The sequence below is a fragment of the Pelobates fuscus genome, chromosome 10, assembly GCF_036172605.1.
Source record: "Pelobates fuscus isolate aPelFus1 chromosome 10, aPelFus1.pri, whole genome shotgun sequence".
Lineage (NCBI taxonomy): Eukaryota > Metazoa > Chordata > Amphibia > Anura > Pelobatidae > Pelobates > Pelobates fuscus.
Genome location: NC_086326.1, coordinates 30,105,972 through 30,133,470, shown reverse-complemented (window position 1 = coordinate 30,133,470; position 27,499 = coordinate 30,105,972). Strand labels below are relative to the sequence as shown.

The 27,499-nt window shown below is 39.7% G+C and overlaps 1 protein-coding gene across 1 annotated transcript in view; it reads left to right on the top strand.

The window, feature by feature from the left end:
• Positions 1–20,323, top strand: part of PDCD11 (programmed cell death 11) — a 38,503-nt gene extending 18,180 nt beyond the window's left edge. Inside the window, exons 13-36 of the mRNA XM_063435028.1 lie at positions 1,250–1,501; positions 2,132–2,281; positions 4,084–4,278; positions 4,899–5,069; positions 6,116–6,335; positions 6,546–6,698; positions 6,893–7,008; positions 7,147–7,649; positions 7,838–7,900; positions 8,871–8,958; positions 9,545–9,634; positions 9,721–9,823; positions 10,329–10,506; positions 11,182–11,235; positions 11,657–11,779; positions 12,186–12,308; positions 12,767–12,908; positions 13,667–13,768; positions 15,007–15,153; positions 16,924–17,171; positions 17,313–17,481; positions 18,153–18,306; positions 18,996–19,161; positions 20,029–20,323. Of these exons, the coding sequence (XP_063291098.1) occupies positions 1,250–1,501; positions 2,132–2,281; positions 4,084–4,278; positions 4,899–5,069; positions 6,116–6,335; positions 6,546–6,698; positions 6,893–7,008; positions 7,147–7,649; positions 7,838–7,900; positions 8,871–8,958; positions 9,545–9,634; positions 9,721–9,823; positions 10,329–10,506; positions 11,182–11,235; positions 11,657–11,779; positions 12,186–12,308; positions 12,767–12,908; positions 13,667–13,768; positions 15,007–15,153; positions 16,924–17,171; positions 17,313–17,481; positions 18,153–18,306; positions 18,996–19,161; positions 20,029–20,200 (3,882 nt within the window). The 3' untranslated portion in view covers positions 20,201–20,323. The remainder of the gene's footprint in view (positions 1–1,249; positions 1,502–2,131; positions 2,282–4,083; positions 4,279–4,898; positions 5,070–6,115; positions 6,336–6,545; positions 6,699–6,892; positions 7,009–7,146; positions 7,650–7,837; positions 7,901–8,870; positions 8,959–9,544; positions 9,635–9,720; positions 9,824–10,328; positions 10,507–11,181; positions 11,236–11,656; positions 11,780–12,185; positions 12,309–12,766; positions 12,909–13,666; positions 13,769–15,006; positions 15,154–16,923; positions 17,172–17,312; positions 17,482–18,152; positions 18,307–18,995; positions 19,162–20,028) is intronic.
• The last annotated feature ends 7,176 nt before the right edge of the window (positions 20,324–27,499 follow it).

Below are 27,499 nucleotides of genomic sequence, written 5' to 3'. Positions count from 1 at the left end.
TTCTGGGACTACTCCTGTTATCAATGATTGGTTAAATAAATCTGTTAATGGTTTTGCTAGTACACCACTAAGCTCTTTTAATAGCTTTGGGTGTATTCCATCAGGTCCCATTGACTTATTTGTCTTTACTTTTGACAGTTGAAATAGAACCTCTTCCTCTGTAAACTCACGTGTAATAAATGACTCATTTATCCTTTTTCTTAACTGAGGTCCCTTTCCTTCATTTTCATCTGTAAATACCGAACAAAAATATTCATTGAGGCAGTCAGCTAGACCTTTATCCTCATCTACATACCTTCCTTCTTTTGTTTTTAATCTAACTAATCCTTGTTTTACTTTTCTTTTCTCATTTATGTATCTAAAAAACGTTTTGTCCCCCTTTTTTACTGACTGTGCTATTTTCTCTTCTGTGTGGGATTTGGAAGCTCTTATAACTTGCTTAGCCTCTTTCTGCCTAATCTTATAGGTCATTCTGTCTTCCTCACTCTGGGTTTTTTTATAATTACTAAATGCTAACTTTTTGTTTTTTACTATTTTGGCCACATCTGCGGAGTACCACAGTGGTTTCTTGAATTTTTTGCTTTTACTGACAAGCCTAATGCAATTTTCTGTTGCCTTCAGTAGTGCAACTTTTAAATAATCCCATTTCTTTTGGACTCCATATAAATTGCTCCAGTCTGATAATGACTCCTTTACACATATTCTAATTTTAGAAAAGTCTGTTTTTCTAAAGTCTAAAACTTTTGTTTTTGTGTGGTGTGACTCAGTCACTGTTCTTATATTAAACCACACTGACTGATGATCACTGGATCCTAAACTTTCACCTACAGTAATATCTGATACCAAATCTCCATTTGTTAACACTAAATCTAGTATGGCCTCTTTACGAGTTGGCTCCTCAATGACTTGTTTTAGAGACAATCCCAGTAGGGAGTTTAGAATATGTGTGCTCCTGGCACAAGTAGCTATATATATATATATATATTGGAAATCCAAAGGCATGTACACATTGTGTTAATGTGTGCGCATGAAACCTAATTGGGAACATTTGGGTTTTTTGACTGATAAAAATACTTCCAATGTGATCGGTTTGTGACGTTCTACACTGTGTACAGAGATGTTCTTGCAGCTAATTACACGATAGCCTCCATTTACCCTAGTTTAGAGAATACCAACTACATTAGCTTTATGACCAATTGCATTTCATTTCCATTTGTTGTCGACAACATTGTCTCCTATGTATCAACAGGTCCTGACTATTGTTCCATCTGCCAAGAAACTTATCTTAACACGGAAGAGGACTCTAATAAATTCCAAGTTGCCAATCATTGCCAGTTATCAGGATGCACAACCCGGTCTGGTCACTCACGGCGTCATTGCAGCAATCAAGAATTATGGCTGCATTATTAAATTCTACAATGAAGTTCAAGGGCTGGCTCTAAGGCGGGAGTTGAGCTCTGAGCACATTCAGAATTTAGAAGAAGTCTTCTATAAAGGACAGGTAATGTAAAACTTGCAGAACAAAATAAAAATACGTTCTTAAAATAAGTAAACTTGTACATTTATTTAAATTTATTTTAATAATAACCATCTCCCTTATTGGTCCTGTTTCAATGGCTTTTGTGTTTTTCATACATACACAGTTAGGTATTTAATACGGCATTGGTTTCACATATATGACCAATAAATGCCAAGAAACTGCAAGTCCTATGAACATTTTGCAAGTTGTGGTTTGTAAACCAGTAGAGATCTTTTGCCTTCTTTGTGCTTTGTCGTTGGAGCAGGGCCCGTGTAACCCCTTGTTTCCAGTTATTGGTATGTTATGCTTATTCCCTGTACACTGTTGAGTGAGTAAGGGCTCCTTTAAAAAATGAATTGGCATATAAAGAGCACTTTTACGTTTCAGTCCCCATGGAAACCAATGTCCCTGCCTTTTGATACGGTTTTACATTTTGATCTAGGTTTGCTCATTGCGTCTACCTCTCCACCCAGTGTTTGCAGGAGTGATTCTACAAACGCTATAAGAAGAATTCTCAGATTTCTTAATCACTTTGTATCAATGCCATATTTCATTGTGGAGAACAATCTATAAAACTTTTTTTTTTTTTTTTTTTTTTTTTTTTCTCCACAGGTGGTCAAAGTACGGGTGGTGAGTTGCGACATGGAAAAAGAGCGAATGCAAGTGTCCTTCAAAATAATAGAAGAGGAAGAGGAGGAGGATGAGCAGAATTCAGAAAAGCGGCTTCAGAACAGAAACGCAGCAAGCATAGAAATTGGGAAGGTAGATGTAACCTTATTTATCGTGTCTAAATTATTTGTCTGGTATCTGCAGTGATCATGTGATCATGTGACCATTTGTCACTATAGCCCACTTTCAGAAATGAGTGTGGGCTCCGGGTGATCTGAGCACCATGCAAAAAAACAGTCACCATTATATAAGAGATTAACAAATATAATATTTAAAATCTTTTCAATTCAGCTGTTATGACAGCGATAACATGTCAGATGCTCCTCTTTCTTCACCACAGAACCAAAGGAGCATGCACTCCATCCCAATCTTCCTTCAAAATGTTTAAACATGCAGCTACTTATTCATTACGCAACAACTTGCAGTAAACTGAAACCCAAGTTAGATAGATGGAGACAAATCTCTAATTTGAAAAAAAAAAAAATATATATATATGTTAACATTTTTGTTACATCTTTTTTTTAAACCTAAACTTAATTGCAATTTGGTATTTAGTGCATTAACCCCACAGATTTTTTTTTTTATTTTTTTTTTTTTAATATGGTTTTCTTTTTTCGACAGTGGCAATTAAAATTTCTATGGCTTAGAGATAAATGAATTGGGCAAAATCTGAAGTTGCAGTTGCTGGCTTAGTGACTAGAATCTTTGATTTTTACGCTGATAAAATGATTAAAGGATCACTATAGTGTCAGGAATACAAACCTGTATTCCTGACCCTAAAGTGAAAACCCACCATTTAGGTGGCTTCCACCCCCCCCTCAGAATGGGTTAAAACGTATTTTCAACTCTCCACGGGTCTGCCGGGGCTGGCCCCGCCCCCTTGGTGACATCATCAAAATTGCAAATTTTTAGCCAATCCAATACTTTCCCATGGGGAAAGCATTGGATTGGCTAAAATCGGCAAGGGGGTGGGGTCAAACACAGTTTTGGCCAATCAGCACCTCCTCATAGAGATGCATTGAATCAATGCATCTCTATGAGGTAAATTCAGCGTCTTAATGCAGAGCATTGGGACACTGAACAGCAAGGCTCATAGAGCAAGGCTTACTGTGCAGCCCTGAGTCAGGAAGCCCCTCCAGTGGCCATCCGAGGAGTGGCCACTTGGAGGTGTCCCTAGGGGCGATGTAAATACTGCCTTTTCTCTGAAAAGGCAGTGTTTAAATGAAAATGCATGAAGGGGGCGATTATACTTACCAGAACAACTAGATTAAGCTGTAGTTGTTCTGGTGACTATAGTGTCCCTTTAAGAGCAACTTAACCAGATATAGTTACATAGTTACATAGTTACATAGCTGAAAAGAGACTTGCGTCCATCAAGTTCAGCCTTCCTCACATATGCTTTTGCTGTTGATCCAAAAGAAGGCAAAAAACCCAGTCTGAAGCGCTTCCAATTTTGCAACAAACTAGGAAAAAATTCCTTCTTGACCCCAAAATAGCAGTCAGATGTCTCCTTGGATCAAGCAGCTATCATCCCACTAATTAGAAATTGTATCCCTGTATGTTATGTTTTTGCAAGCATTTATCCAATTGCAATTTAAACATCTGTATAGACTCTGACAAAACCACCTCTTCCGGCAATGAATTCCATATCCTTATTGCTCTTACTGTGAAAAAACCTTTTCTTTGCCTTAGATGAAATCTCCTTTCTTCAAGCCTAAATGTGTGACCTCGTGTCCTATGTATAGCCCTGTTTATGAATAGATTTCCAGATAAAGGTTTGTACTGGCCCCGATGTTTAGATGTTTTGGTTTTTTTCTTTGTAATGTACATATTCCTTATTACTGATTATAACCATTCTGTTTCTCTCTGTTTTAATGCTATTCTTGAATTTGCAGATGGTTGACATAAAAATTGTCCAGAAGACTGAGAAGGGATTGAAAGTTGTAACTCTTCCAGAGAAAAAAAACGCTTTCCTTCCTAAAATGCACCTTTCTGATATTATTGGAAACTGTGAGCTATTTTGGCACGGCCTGGAGGAGGGAGACCAGCTCCATGGGGCGATGTATCTCAGCAAAGTCAAAGGAGAGATTGTATCCTTATATTTGTTTAACCATGCCGTGTATGTCAGAGCTAACGACGAGCTGCATTCTGTGTTAGCTCTACCAGTGAGATGTATATATTATTCTATATTGAAATAAGCAATGGGAAAATGGAACTGTAATACCACATGCTGAGCCTTTTTTTAAGGCAGCGATGGTGCATTTTATTTTTATTTTTTTTATTTCTTACTAGCATTGTAACCTTTTCAGATAAGCCCAAACGGCTAAAGTTGAACAATATCACAGCTACATACAACCCCTTGACAAGATAACGTAACTATAGACCAAGGCACCACCACATTTTTTTTGGCTTCAGATATTGAGACCTCTTGCATGTTTTATGTCCCTGTATTGACTAGAGGTTGCAATGGTATTATGCCTTTTATAAGACTTTATGGATTTTTTTCTTACCCATGTAGTTACTGTGATTACTCCAATTGCAAGCACAAGAAACACTTGCTAGACCACACCAACTATAAGGGTATGAGCCACTCTGTTGTACCACTGATGAACTGGCAATGAAGCCATGGTGAGGCTTTTTGTATTAGGGGAGACAGTTGTCATTGTTTTATCATCTCCAGCAAAGTGAAATTCCTTAACGAATCGCTCAGATATTGACTAGAAAGCCTGCCCTGATTTCGTCTTTGGTGGATGGCGAGTGTGTGAAAGACATCTCTGAACTACAGATCGGAATGATTCTCACTGGATTCGTCAATACCATAATGTCATATGGAGTATTCGTGGCATTCCCATATGGTCTGGTTGGATTAGCACCCAGAGCTGTAAGTAACATTGGATCTGATATATATGGTTGTGTACCAAGCTTGAAAACATTTGCCCCATTGTACTGGAAAGAGGTGAAAAGGTCCAGATTTTCTTATTTTTAAGTGGGACGGTCATCTACAAAATAAATGGGTGAATCAGTGCCCTTTAAATACGTATTCGATTTAATCTGTGAATTATGCCAGTTAAATAAAAGGACACTTCAAGCACCAAACAACTTTAGCTTAACGAAGCAGTTTTGGTGTATAGATCATGCCCCTGCAGTCTCACTGCTCAATTCTCTGCCATTTAGGAGTTAAATCCCTTTGTTTATGAACCCTAGTCACACCTCCCTGCATGTGACTTGCACAGCCTTCCATAAACACTTCCTGTAAAGATAGATCTAATGCTTAAACTACTGTTATTACACAGTGTGTTTAATCTAGAATTTATATTATTGCTCTTTTAGTTTTCTTGCTAAAGCCTGCTGGAAACCTCGGTGTGATTAACTTTCAATTAACAGAACAGGAAGAACCTCTAAAGTTAAACACATTGTGTTGTGAGCTCTGTTTGAAAGTGAAACCATATTTTTCATGCAGGCTGTGTGTGTCAATGGCAGAGGATTGAGCAGTGAGACTGCAGGGGAATGATCTATACACCAAAACTACTTCATTAAGCTAAATATTTTTTGCTACTTAGAGTATCCCTTTAAATATTATACTTACCCAATGTTTGCTTTCTTTTTGTGTTCCTACAAAAAGAGTAGATCCCATAATGACCATTACACAGCACTCCATGTGGACACCATAAATCAACTGACCATTGTTGAAGCTGAAATCTTACATGTGGTGTCTGAGCTCAATCAGTGGGCAGATACTTTCCATATATTTGTACCATACTTTGTCAATTGCCTAATAAATGTTTTTGTCTGGTTTGCAATACAGTCCTGGCATCACATGCAAACTGCCCCATGTCCATGTTCTCAAGAAGTGCTCATAAAATTGACAGCCATATAGTTTAAGAGTAAATCTCAGTGAAAAGTTATCCTTTTGGGTTTTTCCAACAGGCGCTATGCGACCAGTTTGTGACTGAAATTGGTGACCATTTTGCGGAAGGCCAGACTGTGACTGCTAAGGTCACCGAGATCAACGAAGCTAAGAAACGCTTCCTACTGACTCTGAAGATGTCTGACTGCGCACCAGACGACTGCTCAGCAGAGAGCTTCGCTCGACTCAGCCAATGTTTACAAGAACACCAACTCCTAAGGGATCTGATTAACAGCCGAGGTAAGGCTGTGTTTTGTAGACTTACCAGATAAATCAACCTGCTGGCTCTAAATAGAGGCTATTCTTGAAAATGATTAGACACAATGTGACTATAATCTGAACCCTTTCAAGCCAGCCTTTGTTTTACCATCCATGTTTGCGATTGTCTCCTTCCGTACAGTGCTGTCTTTAAAGTATCCATTTGTTCTAAATTGTTCTCATTATTCAAAGACTCAGAGGACGATGGACATATCACCACGCTAGTCCCAGGAAGAAAACTTAGCTTGGTGGTTGGGGATGTTCAAGAAGATGGGTCGTTCCTGTTCAGTGTTGACCAGATCCCTGGAGCGAAGCAAGTGTCTGCTGCCCAGTGTAACCTTGGAGGTACATAGTTTCAAAATAACAACTTATGTTTATCTTACTGCCATATACTATGCATTATTATCAATATTCTTAATCTCATTATTATTACTGGTAACTGTTGATGCCCTTTTGTGTTGATAAATTCCTAGGCACTTATAATCTACCTTTTTATTTGATATATTACATTGGTTTTTTTTTAACAATTTTTATTCCAGATCAAAATATAGTTAGTGGCCAGAAAGTGAAAGCTGTGGTTCTGCACGTTGATGCTGTGAAATTCCATGTCCACGTCTCTCTAGATAAGCTGCTGATGGCCAACAAGAAAGAGAGAGTAAGTATATATACTTATTTTTAATCACTCTACGATACTTGCATAATGAAAGAAGCTTTCCTTTTTTCAACAAACTTTAATTGCCGGTTGTGACGCAGATCTATCCAATTCATTGTTATTTTTCATATTACATTTCAGCTCAAAGAAAATTCCACTTTTTCTGCCATTGTGCAACACATAGCAGATGAATTTGCTGTTGTCTCACTGGATGGCACTGGTCACCTAGCAGCTGTTCCTCTGTCTTCTCACATTAACGACACCTTCCGCCCTTCTTCGCCAAAACTCCAATTGGGTCAAACAGTCTCCCTAACGCTAAAAACAGCATGTGCGGAAGAGCACGGACTTTTGCTGGCCATACAGAATGTTTCTACCAAGAATCACAGGAAGTCAGAACAAAAAGCAAAAAAGACAGCGGTGAAGATGGCAGCAAGCTGGGAGATAGGAGAGGTTGTCACGGGAACTGTGAAAACGGTGAAGCCAACCAGCGTCATTGTCTCCATTTATGATAATTTGGTTGGATTTATTCACGTGTCTCAGATAGCAGAAGATGTTACGGTTGGTTCTTACCCAACAGCAACGTTGAAGCCAAACCAGAGCATCTCTTGTCGAATCATTGGAGGCCGAGATATAAAATCACACCGGTATGTGAATGGTACCAAACTTGCACTGTTGCCATGGTGATAAAACCAAAACAAAACCTGTAAATATGTTGTTTTTCTTACAGTGATAACGATTCTTAACTATAGTGAATATTCGCTAGAACGGATTGGAATTGTCTGTTGCATTCTATGAAAGTAGGTTGCTAATGCGTCTTGTTTTTTCATGACAGATTCCTGCCAATCACTCATCCGAATTTGAAGCTGTCTTTCCCTGAGCTGAGCATCCTGCCCAGGTATGTTAATGTACATTTCGGTAAAACCTTTCGACTCCAAGTCACTTAAACTGTAAACCACAAAGTAATAAGTAAGTAGTGTTTGATTTGCTTGTTGTGTCCTTTCCATTCATTACTACTGCTTCATGGAAGTGTCATAACAGTCACAGAACCTCATCCATATAAATGGTTTGAAAGACTATACTGGGGTAAGAGTAAACACACGTTCCTCATCAGCCGTTCAGTGTTTAGTATAACCCCATTTCTCCATGACGCAGTGGGTGTGCATATATGTGCTCCAGCATGTAGCTGAAAATGTCCTGCCAACACGTACATGTGTACATGGCTGCATGACAACACAGAGAGACATTTATGCTGTGTGCCAGGACACCCATGTATAAAATAGAAATTAAAAAAAAAAAGAAGTACGTTTTAATGAACTATTGTGCTATGCAAACAAACTAGTTTTGGACGTTGCTATATGCTCCACTGACTTATCACACTGCACTTCCTCAATCTGTATCTGAGCACTGATGCAAGGGTTGATACAGTTATCCAAAGTGGTGAAAAAGTGAATGTTCACTAATGCAAGTGTGTAAGATCAACAAATGTTCTGCCAGGGGTGCATAAAAGTAATCTTCTGTTTTAAAATACTCTCACTGGAATCCTAACACGTTCCTATCTTAGCACTTACTATGACAAAGCATGCTGGAGCAATTTCATACCTCTTCTTTGGAACTGCTCGCAATTCAGTTTGTCCAAAAAAACTGTTTTTATGAAAAAGGAGAGAGCCTTTATATTCATCTGACGGAGTTGGAAATCCAGGCACTACATGTACATTAGATTAGCCACTGTTCCACAGATTGTTCAACATTACAGAGGGATTGTTTGAGCAGAACATTATTTATCCCTTCAATGACATGAACAACATCTGCTTTATATGTTGGAATTTAAAATAAGCTGATGTATGTATATTCGGTTTTATTTGCAGTGTAATGGACAAGGATCACAAAGTTCCTCCACCAAAGGACATGAATACGTATATTCCCGGCCAGACTATTACATGCTTTGTAGTGAAGGTAAAACTGTTTAAAAACAAAAAAAAAGAAACAAACACATTGTGGTATTTCAGGTTGTTTTTAGTCTTTCATATCTATCCATAAGTGCATTTGTTGGGATAGGATTGTCACCGGTGTGTAGCTTATAAAGTTGAAATGTATATTGCTTCTTAAAGGGAAAACCTGCTCTGATCTGATTATCATGCCTGCCCGTATGTAATATGTGTCAGCCAGTCTCCCAGACTCCATATGTAATAATGGGGGTAACGGCTTTATGAGTCTCTCTTGTCACTTGGTCGATGGCAGTCTGCCTGTACGTATCGACTCAGAGTAGTAAATTCAGTACTACCAGCAGATATGGCTGCATGCATGCCCACCCACCCGGAAATCCTGTAAGCAGAACCCCTCAGTTCCAATGTCAGGCATGGCAGGATACTGTCTGCATCACTTGTGGGCAGACGGGTGTCAGTAGCAAGATTATCAGTTTGTACCTACCTCTGCAGCTGATAATGAATTGGATGCTTATAGCTTTTTACATTGTGTAATTTGCGAAAAACTGTTTTATCCCATGATATAAATCATTCATTATCATTTTCCAAACTTGCAGTATGATGAGGAGAACAAAGTTTTGGATGTAGAGGTCACGGAGGACATTCGAGGGCGAATTGAACATCTGCTTGTTTGTCAGTCTCTAAAAGTAAGAAAATCTGTCCTTTTGGCGGAGTGTGAGAAAGGCCTTTTATTGGGATCTTTAAACATGTTCATTGTGGGTTTTCTCTTTAGGTTTTAAAGCGTCCAGACAAACATTTCCGACCGGGGCAGGCCTTGTCTGCTACAATAATTAAAGGCATCTCTTCTGGAAGATTACTCCACTTATCACTCACAGGTAATGTACTGAATGTGAGACACATGATTCTGAAGGCTGCCATATATTTTTATACTATTTATATAGTTTGCCTTACCTCTTTTCTCTGCCATGTTTTGTAATTTGTTCAAAGTTTACCCCCCCCCCCTTTTTCCCTTAGACTTGACATTTCTCCAACGTGTCTCCCTTCTCTCCCGGTCTACACATCCTTCCCACATGGTTCCACTATTCACTCCATCTTTTCCATCCATACACACTGTTCTCTGCTTCCTCCCCTGATACCCCACACCTAGCTCATTAGCTCTTGAATTTTTCCACCCGGACCCACTATTATCCCCTATTTCCCCCTTTCTATTCCTCCTTTTTCCCCCCTGATTTTTAAATTTGTATCCATCTGTGTTTCTGTGCCCTCTACCTTCCCTGTTTCCCACTTCCTCCCACTCAACATACACCTCTTTCTCCCATTTATAGCTCTTTTATAATGTCAGTCCTCACATTTTAATAGATCGCATTTTGTCCCTTACAGGCACCCCCGAATTTAAGGAAGGTGAAGTTGTTTTTGGCTCTGTACAGAACGCCGTGCCCGGGTCAGGTTTGATTGTATCCCTTCCATTTGGAAAGACCGGAAAAGTTGATCTTACTCAAATAAGTGACTGTTTTGCTGATGTTTCATTGGAAAACTTTACGCCTGGGAAAATTGTCAGGTTAGAAGCATCTCATTTTGTTTAACATGTATGCATGTTTATGTGTGCATGAATACCTAACCAGTTATAAAATAAGTTGTTGTTTTTTATTTACTTACCTGAAATCCTGGTAGTCCAATCAAAGGCTTCTCATAGAGAAGACAAGGGGGGGGGGGGAGCCTAAAAAAAACTGAATAGAAAGGATAGGGGAGTGGGGGGGCTGCAGAGAGGAAAAGGAGACAAAATAGATTGTCTGTTGCCAGAATGCAGTTTGCACTGACGACCATCAAGAATTTGCACAGAATTGACATTGGGCCCAAGTCATGTATGCCTGGGGTGTAACTAGCCCCCGGCACAAAATGCAAATGACTCAAGCTGTAACACGGCACAGCCAGATTCCTTCCTCCATGACCACTTCTAAAAGCAGAAGTGGTCATGGACGTTGAAGTAACCCTTTAAGGGTGACTTATTTCAACAAAATCTTGTTTATATATTGGCAGAAGTAAAGTGACACTGACTTTTGTTTTTTTTTAGAGTGTTTTTTTCTTTTCTTTTTTTTTGAGAATCTTTATGTAAACCTCATAATGAATACTTTTATCAGTTGAACATTCCAATGTAATTAGGAGATCTAATTATGTCAGTTCTATAAACATAACAACTGGCTGACTACTTCTGTCATTTCTTCTCTAACTCTAGGTGTTACGTACTCTCTATTTCACCTGCGATCCAGCTTTCTCTCCGGCAGTCTAGGTAAGATTATTGTAGATCTATGTCTATATTTCAGCTGTTGACTTTCTAAATAAACAATAAACATTTAACCATAACACAGAGACACAGCTTACAAGGTAAGCTCAAAAGTATGAAGCGAGTTTAATTTCTGGATTAGTGAGACCTCATTCAGAATTCACACATCCTGGGAATCTGCAGCAAATGCAGCAACTTCGAAATATGTCAGTCCTTTTACATTTAAAATATAGTACGTTATTTAATCTTTTTTTTTTTTTTTTTTTTTAATGCAATACATTAATGATCGGTCGTCTCCAGCAAGTTCCGCATTGCTAGAGCAACTCCTCTAATACGATATTAATTTCCTTGTATTGTAACTTGCTTGGTGATAGGGGACTTGAATTCTAATATTGTAGAAATGTTCTTCCTTGTTTCCTTGTTCCAGGGTAAATCCCAAAGGAAAAATCAACGTGAAAGACCCTGAAATCACTTCGGTTGAAAGCCTTGAAGACGGGCAGCTGGTTAATGGCTTTGTTGAAAAAATAAATGAGAGAGGCATATTTTTTAGGTATGATTTGTTAATTCGTTCACTATTTGTTTTGCGCGGTCTGTGTGATTTCTTTGGGGCAGCTGGTACTTCAGCCGCCAGTAGGTTTTTTACAACTTAACATGGTTTGGATGACAGGACCAATCAATGAAACCTCTTCACACGGAGGAGGCTACCAGAGCTTCACAATGACTTTAAACGTCTAACACAAGTCATCCAAACTACATACTCCTCTTCCGATCATGCAATGCTCTTTCTCAAGCTAGTTTATAATCCATCTCATAAACTATGACATGTACCCCATTCCTGCCATAAAATGTCCCCCTCCCAGCCTACTGATCTGTTTTAATCTTTATTGCCATTGTGCCGTTTAATGATTCTCCGGCGACTAGGAATGTTAATGAGGTTTTATTTGTTCCCGTCACAGGTTATCAAGCTCTGTTGTTGGCCATATCCAGTTTAAGAATGTAACCAGTTATTATGTTGAAAACCATACAGTATACAAAAAACATATACCAGAAGGAAAACTGCTTACAGTCAAAGTTCTCAGGTAAGCAGTGTGTAAATAAAATAAAAATACACTTAGAATTAAGTTTTTTTTTTTTTTCCTCCCATAGATTAAAAGCGTATTTTATTAACTATATGTTGAGTTATATGACAACCGAGGAACTCCCCCTGCAGGCAATCTGTCAATCATGCCAATCCAAGTCATGTGATTGTGGTGTCGTATTGATCACATGACTCGGATCCGTCAAGAAAGGCTGCAGTGAGGGCCATATCATTTGGGGCATGCTATGCTACCCTAAGTGCGTTAAAGCCCTCCTTTTGCAGGATGGCATAGCACACCCTAATGTCGGTAAGGGGTCAAGCTGTTGTGGGACAACAATTCTCAGCATTATGGGAAATGTCGAACACAGCTGAAAGCCAGGATTGGACATGCACACCTGGACGCTATATCTCTATACCAGTATCCTGTCACCTACATACTATGTTGTGTTTTTTTTGCAGCAAAGACACCAAGGAGAATCACGTACAGCTCTCCCTTCTCCCGGTAGACACTGGGAAGCCGTATGTTATTCCAGAGTCTGCCGGCCTCAAACAAAAGAAAAGCAAGAAAAGGAAACAAACCGCCTCAGAGGGTGACACCAAGGTATATTATTAACCCATTCGGGTCATACAGTGTCCATCTTTGTATTATAAAGACGCTCATTTAAAGAGCATGTTACACCACAGCATTAAAGATCTGTGTTTATCTGTCTTCCAGTAGCATACCACTTTCAGTACATTGAAATCATATTAATTGAGCAGTGTTCGTTAAAGCACACTGCAGACCCCTAAAGCTTTGTGTAAAGAATGTGTTTTGTGTTTTTTTTTTTTCCATTTTACCAAAATGGGTGATTTCAATAGAAATTGGCACTTTTCTAAATTAACCTGGTTACACCCCCGGCTGTGAATCAGACAACCGGTTGTGTTACTTCCTGGTTGTTTAGCTTAGTGGAGCTAAACTCAAGAGGCAACAATTACCCGGAGCACCTGTCTTGCAAACACTTCTCATTGAGCTGCATTGGTGAGTCTTGTGATTGGGTGGGGTTAGAAGGGGAGGGCTTGCAATGGCTGCAGACAAGAGCTCTGCTGGTTTTGGAAGCTGTTTTTAGACATAACCCATTGAAAATAATGCATAAGTAAAAGCATGCATGTTTTATTTGGGGGTACATCTACTAAACAGTGAGTTATAGCATCAGCTGCCCCCTTATTCATAGATTGTAAGCTTGTCAGTAATACGTTTTAGCTTATGTTGATCTCGCCTTCACTTAGTGTCTGGCATTAGTTAAAACATAGCATACAGTTGGCGCTCTCTGAATTTGACCTTACCGTGGCTGTTTTTAGTAATCACGTGCTTTGTCGCAGGTCGATACCAAAAAGAAGAAATCGAACCAAGAGAAAACAGAAGATGAAGATAGTGGAGTGGAGGTATTGCCTCAAGAAAGCAAGACTAAAGAAAAACCTAAGGTAAGGCTGGAGGTGAAAGGCCAAAGCGCCTCACATTGGGGTTTATTCACAGCACACTGAATTGGAATGAATTGCAAAATCAGCCAAACTGTGACTATGGCTTTTAGTCACTCAAGTTGGGGAATTTTTCCAATTCTGCTATTTGGTCTAAATTTTGCAATGTTTAGCTCATCACAGTTTTTGTGTTGAGTGAATAAATCTGACATTGTGACCCTTGCAGGTAATGGGGGAAGGGATCATTTATGTGGTGGGTTTTGTTTTTTTCCTTTCATTTTTCCTTTTATTTTTTTTAGCAATGCCCTCCTTCCCTAGAATTTGAAATCCCATGGCATTTCCTATGTAATATTATATATACATTAACCTTTCATGTTTGTAGTTTAGAAAATCATTTTTGTTTTATGTTTGGTTATTTTTACTTTCAGAACATTAGTCCCTTTTTTTTAAATGAATGAAGGGGCCATATTAACCTTATGTATGGGTACATCATCCTAGTTGCGATATTGGAATATTAATTAGCTCTTCCAGTTGTATGCCTTGATTGGTATCTGACCTTCGCTATTAATCAAGTTGCACTTGAGTGAGTTAAGAGAAAATTAGTGGAAGCAGAATCCATTCAGATTGGATCTTCAGATTAACATTGTTAATCTTGGCAATAACAAAAAAAACAGAGCACAGGTAACTTTTTTCCCTTTGGTTTTTACTATATATTGGGGCTGATGTGTACTGTAGTCATTGCTGCCGCCCATAGTAAGTCCCCCATGGAGCTGACTTACCTTGCCAGGCAGCCGAGCTGTTAGTCCTCCCCTCGGCCCTCCGAGGCTGCATGCTCTCCGGGACAGCTTCATGGGTCACATGACCGCACAGCGCCTGCCTTTCACGACACCTGCCAGTGTGCTGCAACACAGGGGTTACATTTCTGCTCATTTGGCCCATTTTCAGCCGGACATTTTGGCAGCCAAAATTTCAGTGCATCCCTAAAGGTAATGCTCACCATCCATAGCCCCTATAGCCTTGTACGTCTCTTAAACTGAGCCATCAGAAAGTTACTGGCTCGTCAGTGGATCATGATAAGCCTCCTAGACCAATAAAGCTGGCTCCTGCCTAGGTGTTATCATTGTCCTGATATACATTGTATTTACAGATCTATGTGAATTCCTGCAATATCTAATAAATGTTAATATTGCATCTACATATAAAACCGTTGTTTAATGGCTTACATTTACTCTTTATAATTTCAGAAGAAGGGTGACACTAAACCTATCACAAGGCTGCAAGTCCCCGCCAGCTTTTCCTGGGACGTTAGTGTGGAAACCCTAAAAACATCCTTAGTTGATGCCCAAGAGAGCAGCTCAGACAGTGAGGACGAGGAGGAACAGCGACCAAAGGTATGAATTTTCCTCTTGCACTCTGAATGGACATTGAGCAGGACATGGAGCTTAATTATAGGGTCAGTGGGTTTATGTGAGGAGCATTTTCAGTGTCCTCTACAGGCTGCAGCTGATCTAAGCTCATTTCATACATGTGTATTTTAAGGTTTTCCATTGTACCTTCCCAGGATTTTTCATTTTATGGTGCCTATTTACCAAAATCCAAATTCTAGCAAGCTAATATCCAAACGACCAAATTTAGCCTAAAAAAACCTGGCTATAGCCGAGTTTGTGAATTTTTCAGTTTGTTTATTTTAACCTACATTGTGGTTTTCCATTAGCTGCAATTTTGTAGATTAGTGAACAAACCCTTATATTCACTTGTCTCCTAAATGTAACAAATCTCTGTTTGTGAAGTCTAGAAAATACAAGTAATTGTAGACTTCCACAATGCTGTACTAAGCTCCCTGACCACCATAAATAAATTATAAAACGAATCATTAAGTTGGAATAAACACACCATACCAATGCAGCTATGTCAAATAAACACCTTCTTGCATCAGGGCTCTTTAGTGGTGCAGTGACACTCTTTTGTCTAAAATAAAAAAAAAGCATAAAAAAATAAAATAAAAAGAAAATATAATAATAATATATATATATATATATATATATATATAAAATCTCTTTTGCATCTGTCTGTCTTAATAAATAACTCCCCACAACGTGCATCATATTATCTTAGTGCAAGGGAAGATAATCAGTGGCCAGGAGACAATGTTGCTATGATTTACTTATTTATTACATAATCCGCATGAATGCTATATGAATATCAATAACATAGTCCTGGGAGGGCTTTGGATTTATGGGTTATCCAGGGTTTACGTTTTGTGTTTTGCAGTTTAATCTGTGTTGGACTTGGCCGCAATGTGCTATTAACACACCGTATTGGGGCTGCACCACACCGTATCACCCATGCTATATACTCATACGGAATAGAAACTCACAGACTGGGATGGGAAGACAGCCAGCGTTTCAGATTTGAATACTGGGTCTGCCTGTCTGCCTGTCACTGGGTTTTTCCAATAAGAATACCCAAAAATAAAACAAATATAATGTACTGGTGACTTTGGATAAAAGCATATATCTTTCTAATTAAGATAAAGCTTTAAAGGGAAACTCACAGTTGGTTTTGACAGTTTGTTTTTTTAATACATAATATATGAACGGTTTAAAATTACAGAAGGGAATATAAAATGCTTACATTTGAAATGACCTATTCACTAAACCAGGAAGTGACGGAAACATTGCTAGACTACTACCACTACTGCAGAAAGCCAACAACCCAACTACAACTCCCATAAACCCAACACCTAGCGCAGCAAACATAGAATTTATGCAGGATGGAAGGGAGGAGCATATTTCGTGTTGGTGTTTGTAAAGAAATAAAGCTAATATACACAATGCACCAGATGCATTTGAGTGTCCCTATAATACAGTGGAAGGCCTGGTCTTTATTTAAGTTGTAAAATAATTGTATCTGGTACACCTAATGTGTTAACCAGGGGTGAGGGAGTAGGACTGGCACTGGGCCGCTCAAAAACTGGAAAAATAGGAATCCACTAAAACCTATAGAAAAAATACTATGGATAAACACTATCGGGTGTGCAGATACCAGGAGCGGGCCTAGAATATTTATTTAAGTTGTGTGGAAGCTGGGTTCCTTTTAATCACTGTCTTTATTGTTGAAAACATTTATCAAGACTGGAAACTTTCATTCACTTTTTTTAGACTAAGAAAACAAAGAAAGAGAAGGAAACAGAGAAGAAAGCAGCTGAAAAGGAGCTTTCTAAGATAGAAGCCACCCTTCTGGATCCCAAACGGCAGCCTCAGTCCGCCGACGACTTTGACCGACTCGTTATTAGTTCCCCCAACAGTTCCATTCTCTGGCTTCAGTACATGGCCTTTCACCTCCACGCTACAGAGATCGAGAAAGCACGAGCTGTGGCTGAAAGGGCTCTGAAAACAATATCTTTTAGGTACCAATCCTCGAGTTGTTATCCTTAATTCCGGTTAACTTTTGTAGGACTTTAGAATGAACATTTCTATGAAGTTTGGTAATGTAACCATCTCTTTCATTTAAAATATATATATATATTTTTTTTATCTTCTTTTCTCAGGGAAGAACAGGAGAAGCTCAATGTTTGGGTTGCGTTATTAAACTTGGAGAACATGTATGGGGCAGAGGACACTCTACTGAAGGCTTTTGAACGAGCCGTCCAGTATAACGAGCCTCTTAAAGTGTTCTTACAGCTGGCTGATATCTACATCAAGTCTGAAAAGTTTAAGGTAACCTTGATTGGTACTTTCTACAATTATACTTAACGTGGCCTGTTTTTTTCAATATCCCTAATGTCTCGTATCATCTAAAATGTTTGGAATGTTAGAAATACACATTTGTATACCTGACGGTATAGTTTTTAATTCAAACACTCTAGTGCCCTAGTTACCATTTAGGTAACTTAGCTGCCGTTGGCATGGTTAAAAAGGTGAGTTTTACCTATCTTTTCTCCCAAGCAGTGCTGTGTGAGCTAATGAGACTAGTGCGCATGCGCAGCAAAATGCCACACTGTGCCAATCAGATGCTCACTGTGAGACCATTTGATAGAAATAGTGTATTTTTACTCCATTATTTGGCATAAGTGCCAAGCACCTGTAGGTGTACCTTTAAATAAGAACATAAAAGCAAAAACAAGTCAGTTTTTCCAACAGGGTTATTCACAAAAATTGAATTCAATGTGAATTTAAAATTTTAGGCCAACAATTCCAGTTCATTTATTTTGGCCTACATTTGAAATTCACTTTGAGTAACCAACAGCTCACTATAGTCCAAATCCTGTCTGAGATGACGTTTTCACTAAATCAAAGTTAGAAGTGGTACCTTGGTTACACAATTCTACAAGTCTGTGTGTTTTTGATGACCTGTAGCAACATCTCATTGTCTTAAATTTCTCTTCCAGGAAGCGGAAAATTTGTTTAATACTATGCTGAAACGGTTCCGCCAGGAAAATACAGTATGGTTGAAATATGCTACATTCCTCCTAAAACAAGGGCAGGGGGAAGCTACACACAGGTTATTGCAAAGAGCCTTGAAATGTCTCCCAGAAAAAGAACGTGAGTATTCTGATATCCTACATCACGAACATTATTCCTCGTAATACATCAGTGACAAAGTGCACAAAATATAGTTTTGTTTTTTCCCCTCCCCTGTTGTCATTATTTAAAAGCTAGATGTGTAATTACCTTCCACAGCCGCTGCATATTCTATTTACTTCTTTATGATCTATATATTAAACCATGTGTGGATATAATATAAGTCATTGCAATATGTTAGAATTCCATCCAGTCGGTGTAATTTACCAGCTCACAGCAGCTCTAACCCGATTGAAGGATCAGGAATGCCGATTGCAGATTAGTTATTTTTGCAAGATTGTAAATGTGCTTCTAGATCTGCTGCTAATAGTTCTTTAACTGGTTTTCACGCATGTTTGAGATCCTTTTTAAATAAGACTTCTAACAAATAGTGAATGCGTAACCCAATTATTTCACTATATAATGTGAACAAGTAAAAAAAAAAAAAAAAACCCTTTATTTGATCTGATTATTGCAGCCTTGCACTATAGGGTCATTTATTGAATACAGCCTTGCTCCACTATTTATATAAATGGTTTTTAAAGCAGAGAAGGCTTGGTTTGCAGGAATGCGAGCTAGACACTCCTTACCTTTACTTTTACTTCCACACCCCCGCCGGTGCTTGCTAGGTGTCCCATTCCTCAGAATGTCCCATTCCTTCTATCTTTCAGATATTGATGTCATTTCAAAGTTTGCACAGCTTGAATTCCATCTTGGTGACGCAGAGCGCGGTAAAGCCTTGTTTGAGAGCACGCTGAGCAATTATCCAAAGCGAACAGACCTGTGGTCCGTTTACATAGACCTGATGATGAAACATGGCCTCCAAAAGGAAGTGCGGTAAGTAGGCATGCTTTAGTGAATCAGTCCAACAGGGATGGCTAAGGTACATTCCTATCTATAGCATAACTACAGCCTCTTTGATGCTTTGCCAGCATTAAGGCTAGCAAAGTATAACAACATGCAGTCTTTTCCAATCTGATCATTGTGTGCATGTAAACATCACACTGCTAACGGAGCAAATATATTTACAAACCTACACATTTATTCAACTGAAGGGCACAAAGGGTCCTACAGAGTTCCCTCTGCAGTAACTTATGAATGCTATCTATGTAATGGCATCACTTTTTAAATTTGCTTCCTATAGTCAGTATATGAGGTGGCAGTCCTGCATTTGCTCAGGAATATTGCCTTGTATAGTTATGTTAAAGGGTTCACTCCTAGGCCAAACCCACTCTGTGTATAAACTACAATATCGTAGAGTTTTATAATTGTAAGCAATACCCAAGCACCTTAACAAACACCAAGCAACATAACCACTGTTGTGGTTATGGTGCTAGAGGTTCCCTGACAACCCCCTCCCCTCCGTCGTTTGCTCCAGGAAGCAGAAGGAGAGTTGAACACCCAGCCCGGGTAAGTTGTTATTCCATTTGTAAATGGTTTAACTACTTACCCTGGGAGGGCACCAAGACACCCCTGAGATCATAACCAATACAGCAGCCTGTCTAAAATCCACACTAATTATATTAAACAAAGTATTAAGAGTTTGCTTCACTTTCTATTATTTCTAAGTGCTAACCAGATTTCCTAATAGAGCTATAGTTTTTTTTTTCTGTTAAGCCATGTGAATTAACCTGATAGATTGTTGTCATGCTGTTAGATATTCACAGTTTAATTAAATTAACACATTTTATGTTATTCTCCCAGAGCTATTTTTGAGCGTGTCATTAATCTGAGCTTAGCTGCCAAGAGAATCAAATTCTTCTTCAAACGCTACCTGGAATACGAGAAGAAACACGGCACCGCAGAGAACGTCCAGGCAGTGAAAGAGAAGGCTCTTAAATACGTGGAGTCCAAAAGTTCTTTGACAAACACATAATACTTTGTGTCAACTGGGACTTGTGTTAATGGCGGTGTATATATGGCATATCTGCCGGGAGAGACTTCTTTCCGTTGTGTGTGTGATCACACAGTTTGTCATCTGAAAGCTTCTCCACGGGTTTTCTGTGGAGAAGTTTCTATATTTGTCTTTCTTTAATTGTACATTTTTGAAATTTTCTAGGAGGATATTATGTGTGGTGTAACATAAAACAAATAAAACCCCGCATATTTCATTTTATATTTGTGTATTATTTTATGAGACAGAAACAAGTTAAATTAATGGTAAATGGAAGTCTCACCCCAGGATTATCCTTGTTTTCATGTCGGCTATTTATTTTACTTTTTTGGGGTCAATCCAGAAAAAAGACGCTTCGAGAATTTATTTTCAACTCCTTTTTTGGGCTTGAAATTTGAACTTTCAATTCTTTACAATTTACCTCCGGTCTGTCCTGCACTTCGCCCGGTCTCCTCTCTGACTTGCCCGGCTTAGGGGCACTTCCCCAAGGAAGGCAAACCTCCTTCGTAATTCCGTCATACTGGGTTCTTTGCCAGCATTCCAGTAATTCAGAGTAATGCCCGTTACCATAGCCCAATGGAAACAACATACTTTGACAGTATCATTATATTAAAGTATTAATTTCCTAACATTTCTAATACAATGCACTTACTCAGAGTGATTTACAAACATAACACAGTCCAAAGTATCAGTGAGCCCATAACTGGAACATTATATGAACTGCCAAAGCATATATTTTAAGTAATTAATGTGCAAATTAAATAACAAGCATATAGATCGGTTTGTGTGTATACTTACTTTCTGTAATGTGCGTGTGAATAAAAGGAACCCCCTAATTTAAAAAAAAAAAAAATAATAATAATTTAAAATAAATATGTATATTTATTTATTTAACTTTTAGGACATTTAACGATTTGGATATAAAATAAACTTGCCTTTATTGCAGCATTGGTAGAGTTTCTGCAGTTCCAATCCGCCTCTTGTGAAGTCACCAATACGAACACATGGTGCGTGCGTGCCAATCAACATAGTACTTAACACTGAAACCAATGCATGCTAGAGCTGTGACAGCACAGTAACTTTGCAAAATGCCCCTCTAGTTGGAGAAGAAGCTTTAATTTACCTTCTTTTGTGAATTGGATTTAACTGTTACTTACATTTGCCGTTATAACTCCCAATTGTTTGTCACTTCATATAGTAAGGTCCATGTATGTACTGCACCAACAAGTACCCACACACGTCACCCTTGAAAAAACACTCCAATTCAAAATGTTTTATCCATACTCATATCAGATCTCGTCCAAGTCCATATCTAACCAATCCATTCACCAATTTATAGAAATCAACGCGAGTCATGTATAAATATTTAATTAATGTTTTATTTATTAAGCAGAATTCATAGCATCAAACTTGTGTTGCCGCATTTAGAAGTGATATAAAGTAATTACAGATTTGGCAAGGAATGCGGCTAATCTATTGGCAACCTCTGGACTCACAAAGAGTCATCCTTCAGCACTCAGGAGAGGAAAAACCCCCTGTGGAGGAAACCTCTGGGGAACCATGGCTGGAAGGACTGCCCTTCCCTCTGGGCATTAAGAGGTGAATAGTTCCCATACTTATTATAATATTTTTCCTGATTAAAACCATGGCTGCATTAACTTATGAGTAACTCCTCTCACAGTAATGGAAGTGTAACAGTATAAATATCATTGCCCACTCAGTAAGTGTAAGATCTTTAAGAAAAGAAGGCCATTCTAGTGGAGGAATTTCATTTATGAGATTCCTCCACTATATCTGTCCAGACAGAGGATGGTACTCGAGAGGCTTCTGGTTGACAGCCTCTTAGGCATCAGTCCCATTGGGTGTTATCGGTTACGTGTATGATACAGTGCGTGAGAGAAAAGCAGATCTAAAAGAACAGTCTAAAAGGGACATTCTATGCACCGAAGGGAAAGGCTTCAAACTGAAAATTCCATATATTTAGCTGAATATCTCAGACATTTAGACACTAAATCATACCGAAAAAAAATAAGCTCATTTGATATCCTTCAATAACTCAAAGGGTCTTCAGCTTCCTTTATGGGAATCCTCTGATTCAGACTCAAAAGGTGACCCACTTATTTCATTAAAAAAATACATTTATTTTCCTTTTCATTGATCGCATAGATAAACATGAGCATATACATCATACATAACATGACAATAACAATGTGCCAAATGACAGTGGTATATACAATTATCTATGTTCATACTTGACTGCTTTCAAGTGATAATACTGCTCAACCTGGACTAACAAAATAAGTCGTGCAATAACATTTTCAAAGATTCCAGTGGAGATGAAATAGACAAATTATTTAATGTCCTCTCTTATGGCACCATCTGCAGCTCAAACAGTCCAATGTACTCTACAATCGATATAGAACTCATCGCAAAGTGTACGCACATTCCAACAAAGAATTAGTCCCTTCTGGTACTCGACAAATACCTCCTCCTCTTAGAAAGGCAGGAGCAAAACCAGTGTTTGTTTCATCCTCTACATGAGGGGTCTTTTATACCTCTGAGAGAAGTTTGAGGGGAGGAACTAACCTTTACCTAGTTAATATATTATGGAAAAGTGCTATCTGTCCATTCACAAGATGGGAGGCAAAATCCAAATGTTGTAATGCCCCATCTATTTAAAAAAATTGCAATTATCACGTCCCTGTACATCTTACACTGGGCATTGAGACGGAGATACTGTATGTCAAATTATAGAATATTTAGAACCCAATCTTGCATGTAGATCACCTACAATGAATAGGGCATTCTACTAGTTACGAATGATGCAATCTATGGAGGAACCATTGACATTCAGGCAAAATACCATATTCAGTCTAATATGATAGAGTAGGTTAATGTAAACCTGGACAACATTCAAACAGATCAAACCGTAATAGCAATAAGATATTATTAGCAAAAACATTACAAACAGCAATAATGACCAGTGTATTAAATTATCTCTGACTGAAGAAATCTTATAATAGATCTAGTTATAGGAAAGAGACATCTTGGGATCATAATAAAATCTGCATTATCATAGCTATGAAGTTATTGTTGTGAGTTCAACCTTAGCCAGACTCTGTATAAAGCCTTTTATCGAGACATTGTGAAAATTACAGGGCTGAATGTAGTGCAACTAACTAAAATGGAATATGGAGGGCGCAATAAATATTATAACGCATACACATATATTTGTTTACAATAATAATGTTAAAGCATACCTTATGGGACAGAAATCCCATCTAGTACAACCACTTTGTAAAGCTGGTATAATGCATAAACATTACTATAGAGGCAAGAAAATCAAGAATTACAAAAGCATAAATGAATGCAATAAAAACATAGACCACAGGTGTGGAGAATCGACCAATCAGTGTAACATTATACAATAACACTGACAAGCTTTAAAAGGATAAACTCCCACTACTGACAGAAAACTAAATTAATTACACTATCTATACAATAAGTCTAATAAAAAAAAAAAAATTAGCACACTTCTTATATTGAAGAGTCAAGTATACCTGCCAACCATTAAAATATCAATTGCGGGGGGCGTGATTTGGCTCAGTGATTTGCTCTGGCATATGGGCTCCATCAAAATTGAATTTACACAAGACTGAAACCACAAACGAGACTTAAACTACAATGGCTGCCTCCAAAGCTAAGAAATCTACCACTAAAGCAGACAAAACCAATTTTTTGGGGCAGAAATCCACCTCTACCAGCGAGACCGCACGGGCGGCTACCCAAGATGGCGCGGACGATTCCGACACCACGATGCAGCACCCGTCGCCAGAATCAACACGGCCTGCAGAATGCCTCACGTGAGGCCACTTCGAACGGGCAATGGAGGGAATGGCAGCGAAACTCAAACACCTGGCAGGCAGCAGCGGAGCAGATCAAAAGGGAGGTAAGAGACCTCTCCACCAGAAACGCCACTGGTGGAGCGACACTGTTAAGAACTGTCCTCCACGCAAGCAGATATGACGGGGCAACTACAAGCCCTACAGCGTCAAATGGAGCAAATAGAAACCCGGGTAGCAGACCAAGAAGATAGAGCGCGGCGTAATAACCTAAGGCTCAGGGGCATCCCAGAGACCGTTATCTCAGACGACCTACATACTTACGTGCAAGGCCTTCTTCACGCCTACGCCCCAGACATCCCATCTGATATGCTTCTAATTGACAGAGTACATTGAGTTGCGAGGCCACGACACTTACCCGAATCCATCCCACGAGACGTCCTAGTGCGAGCACACTACTACCATATAAAATAACTGATCCTCTGGACGCACCGCAGCAAAGCAGACCCACATGTAGATTACCCTTCAGTACGTGTTATGGCAGACATCTCTGCAACCACCCTCCGACGCAGGAGAGAATTCCTCCCGTTCACAGCAGCTCTACGCTCCAACGGAATCCGATACAGGTGGGGCTTCCCCACGAAGATTATACTTAACAGGAACGGGGAAACCAATATCATCTCGACACCGGAGGAAGGGAAGTCAGCACTCGTGAAATGGGGCCTCCACTCTGCACCCATATTGGGGCCACGGCCTAACTCACCCCGAGGAAAGCGCAACGCAAACATGGACTAACCAGCTCCAACCTCAGTCTTACTGACTGCAGGACTATTAGAGGCAAAAGTACTGCAAGTATTGACCACATTAACTATTGCGCTATGTTCATAATTATGTACACTGTTACACCCATCCCGAGCCGACTGTATTCATCTCCACGCTGCTGGCTCCTCTCCCTTAACGATACTGGTCGTTACAGACCAAGCGCGCACACTCCACACGCGCTCTGCCGCAATAGTTGCCCGCACACTGGATGGCTGACCGCTAAATGGCGCCTGAAACGGCCGATACTAACAGCACGCAGTCACGCTATACACACAGTAACTCCGACTACGGCCGGTCCCCTCTGAGCGGGGATTAACTAGCTTTCACAGCCTAACAAAGCCGTTATGCCCCGGGGGAGTAAGCCATATGGCATGGGATTCAGCTTTTAACAGCCCCACATACACGCCTGACCCATTCCCTCTAGGGACCACATGGAGCGCAGTAAACGTGGTGGAGCCATTAAGGACCCAGGGTCACCTTGTCACCCGCGTTCTGTTAATATACAAAACAGCCCTAAATTTGTCCACGTCTGACTGTAAATATATTGGGACTGTGATATCTGAATGTATCATGCAGTGTAATATGCCAGCAGCAGCTTGATTCAGCTCGAACAACAATGTATGTACACCTTGAGTATACTTGCATGCCTCCTAAACTGTTAATATTATGTCTATTGTTTAATGACTGTTTCAAATGTTTACCTCACCCTCACGCTGAAGGTTTCAGCCCAAGCAACCTCCTTATATTGGAGCCCAACCAGCCACCCAATTGGAAGACCACTTCCAACACCCCACGGTACGACTAGAGTACCAGATCTACAGGTTCCCTGTACACCCTCCCTACTCACCTCCACCCACCCTTCCCACGCATACCCCACGCTGCTTAGCGACGCCCGCTGAACAACAACTACACACTGGCTACGCGCCAACACAACCTACGCAACACACCTCACCATCATCACCATGATTATATATTCGCACAACACCAAGGGCCTCAACACCCCACATAAGAGGTGCATACTATTAGACGACTTAAAAAGAACCAAAGCAGACATAGTCTGTATACAGGAAAGGAAACCCATTTTGTTACCAACCGAACCCCCACATTTGCCAATAGGGAATACCCGGTACAATACCATGCAACACACACGTCAAAATCTAGAGGAGCATCCATCTTACTACACAACTCACTGACGGTAGAAACACTCCAAGTAAAGAAAGATAGCCAGGGAAGATATGTGATCCTCCAATGCATCATAAATAATATCCCAATGACCGTAGTGAGCCTCTACAGTCCAAACGACCAACAGCGCAACTTCTTACATAAAGTCCTAAACAAAATACCGACTGACACAGCAACCGCCCTGATTATCTGTGGGGATCTTAACCATACTATGGACTCTCGTGTTGATTCTACGATACCCAACGCTTCAAGCAGACACCCCAGACTAAACAATCCGAACAAAGCACTCACAAAACTTGTACAAGAGTATGGTCTGTACGATGCATGGAGAATGAAACACCCCTCGGCAAGAGACTACACATTCTACTCAGATGTACACAAAACCTACTCCAGAATTGACCTTATACTCATATCAGGCACACTACTCCCACAGATGGAGGAATGCAGCATCGGAAGCATAGTGTGGTCTGACCACGCACCAGTGACCCTCACCGTGCACAACCACTACCAACACAGAGGGAAACCACCGTGGCGTCTTAACAACACACTATTACACGACAATAGATACATGGCACACCTAGTGGAAAACCTAGAGAGCTACTTCCAACTAAATGACAGTCCAGAAGTATCGCCTATCTCAGTCTGGCAGGCTCACAAAGCAGTAATGAGAGGTCAGTTGATCAGCTGAGCCTCCTATCTCCACCGTCAGCGCAACAAAACACATATAGACCTCCTTAGGAGACTGCGGGATGTCACAGCAAAACACCTCCTGAATCCGTCGGACACATATGCGGCAAGCATCAAAGACATCACTAAACAAATCAACGTCAGATCGCTAGAGAAGACAGCCTACATTCTTACCAAACTGAAAATGACCATGTATACCCAAGGCAACAGGGCAGGGAAACACTTATCTAACATGCTCAGACAAAAACAAGCCAACTCCAAAATCCCTTTCCTCCTCACCAGTAAAGGAGAAAAGCTCCATAATCCACAAGAAATCAACGACAACATGGCAGACTACTATTACTCCCTCTATGACCTCAATAAAGACCCAACACTGCATCAACCAGAGATGCCAGAGATAGAAGACTTCCTAACCTCTGTCACTCTACCCACACTCACAAACGAACAACATGATGCCCTTAAACAGCCTATAACGACAGAAGAAATACTAGACACTATACAATCCCTCCCACCAGGGAAGTCGCCAGGCCCAGATGGCTTATCTAATGCTTATTACAAACATTTTGCCCCTATACTAGCCCCGCATCTACAAAAAGTTTTCCACCATGCGTTACAGACAGGGGCACTACCAAAAGAGATGCTTATGGCACATGTCGCAACCCTCTCCAAACCAGGGAAGCAACCTAACAAATGCCAAAACCATCGGCCTATATCTCTGTTAAACACAGATGTTAAAATACTGGCCAAA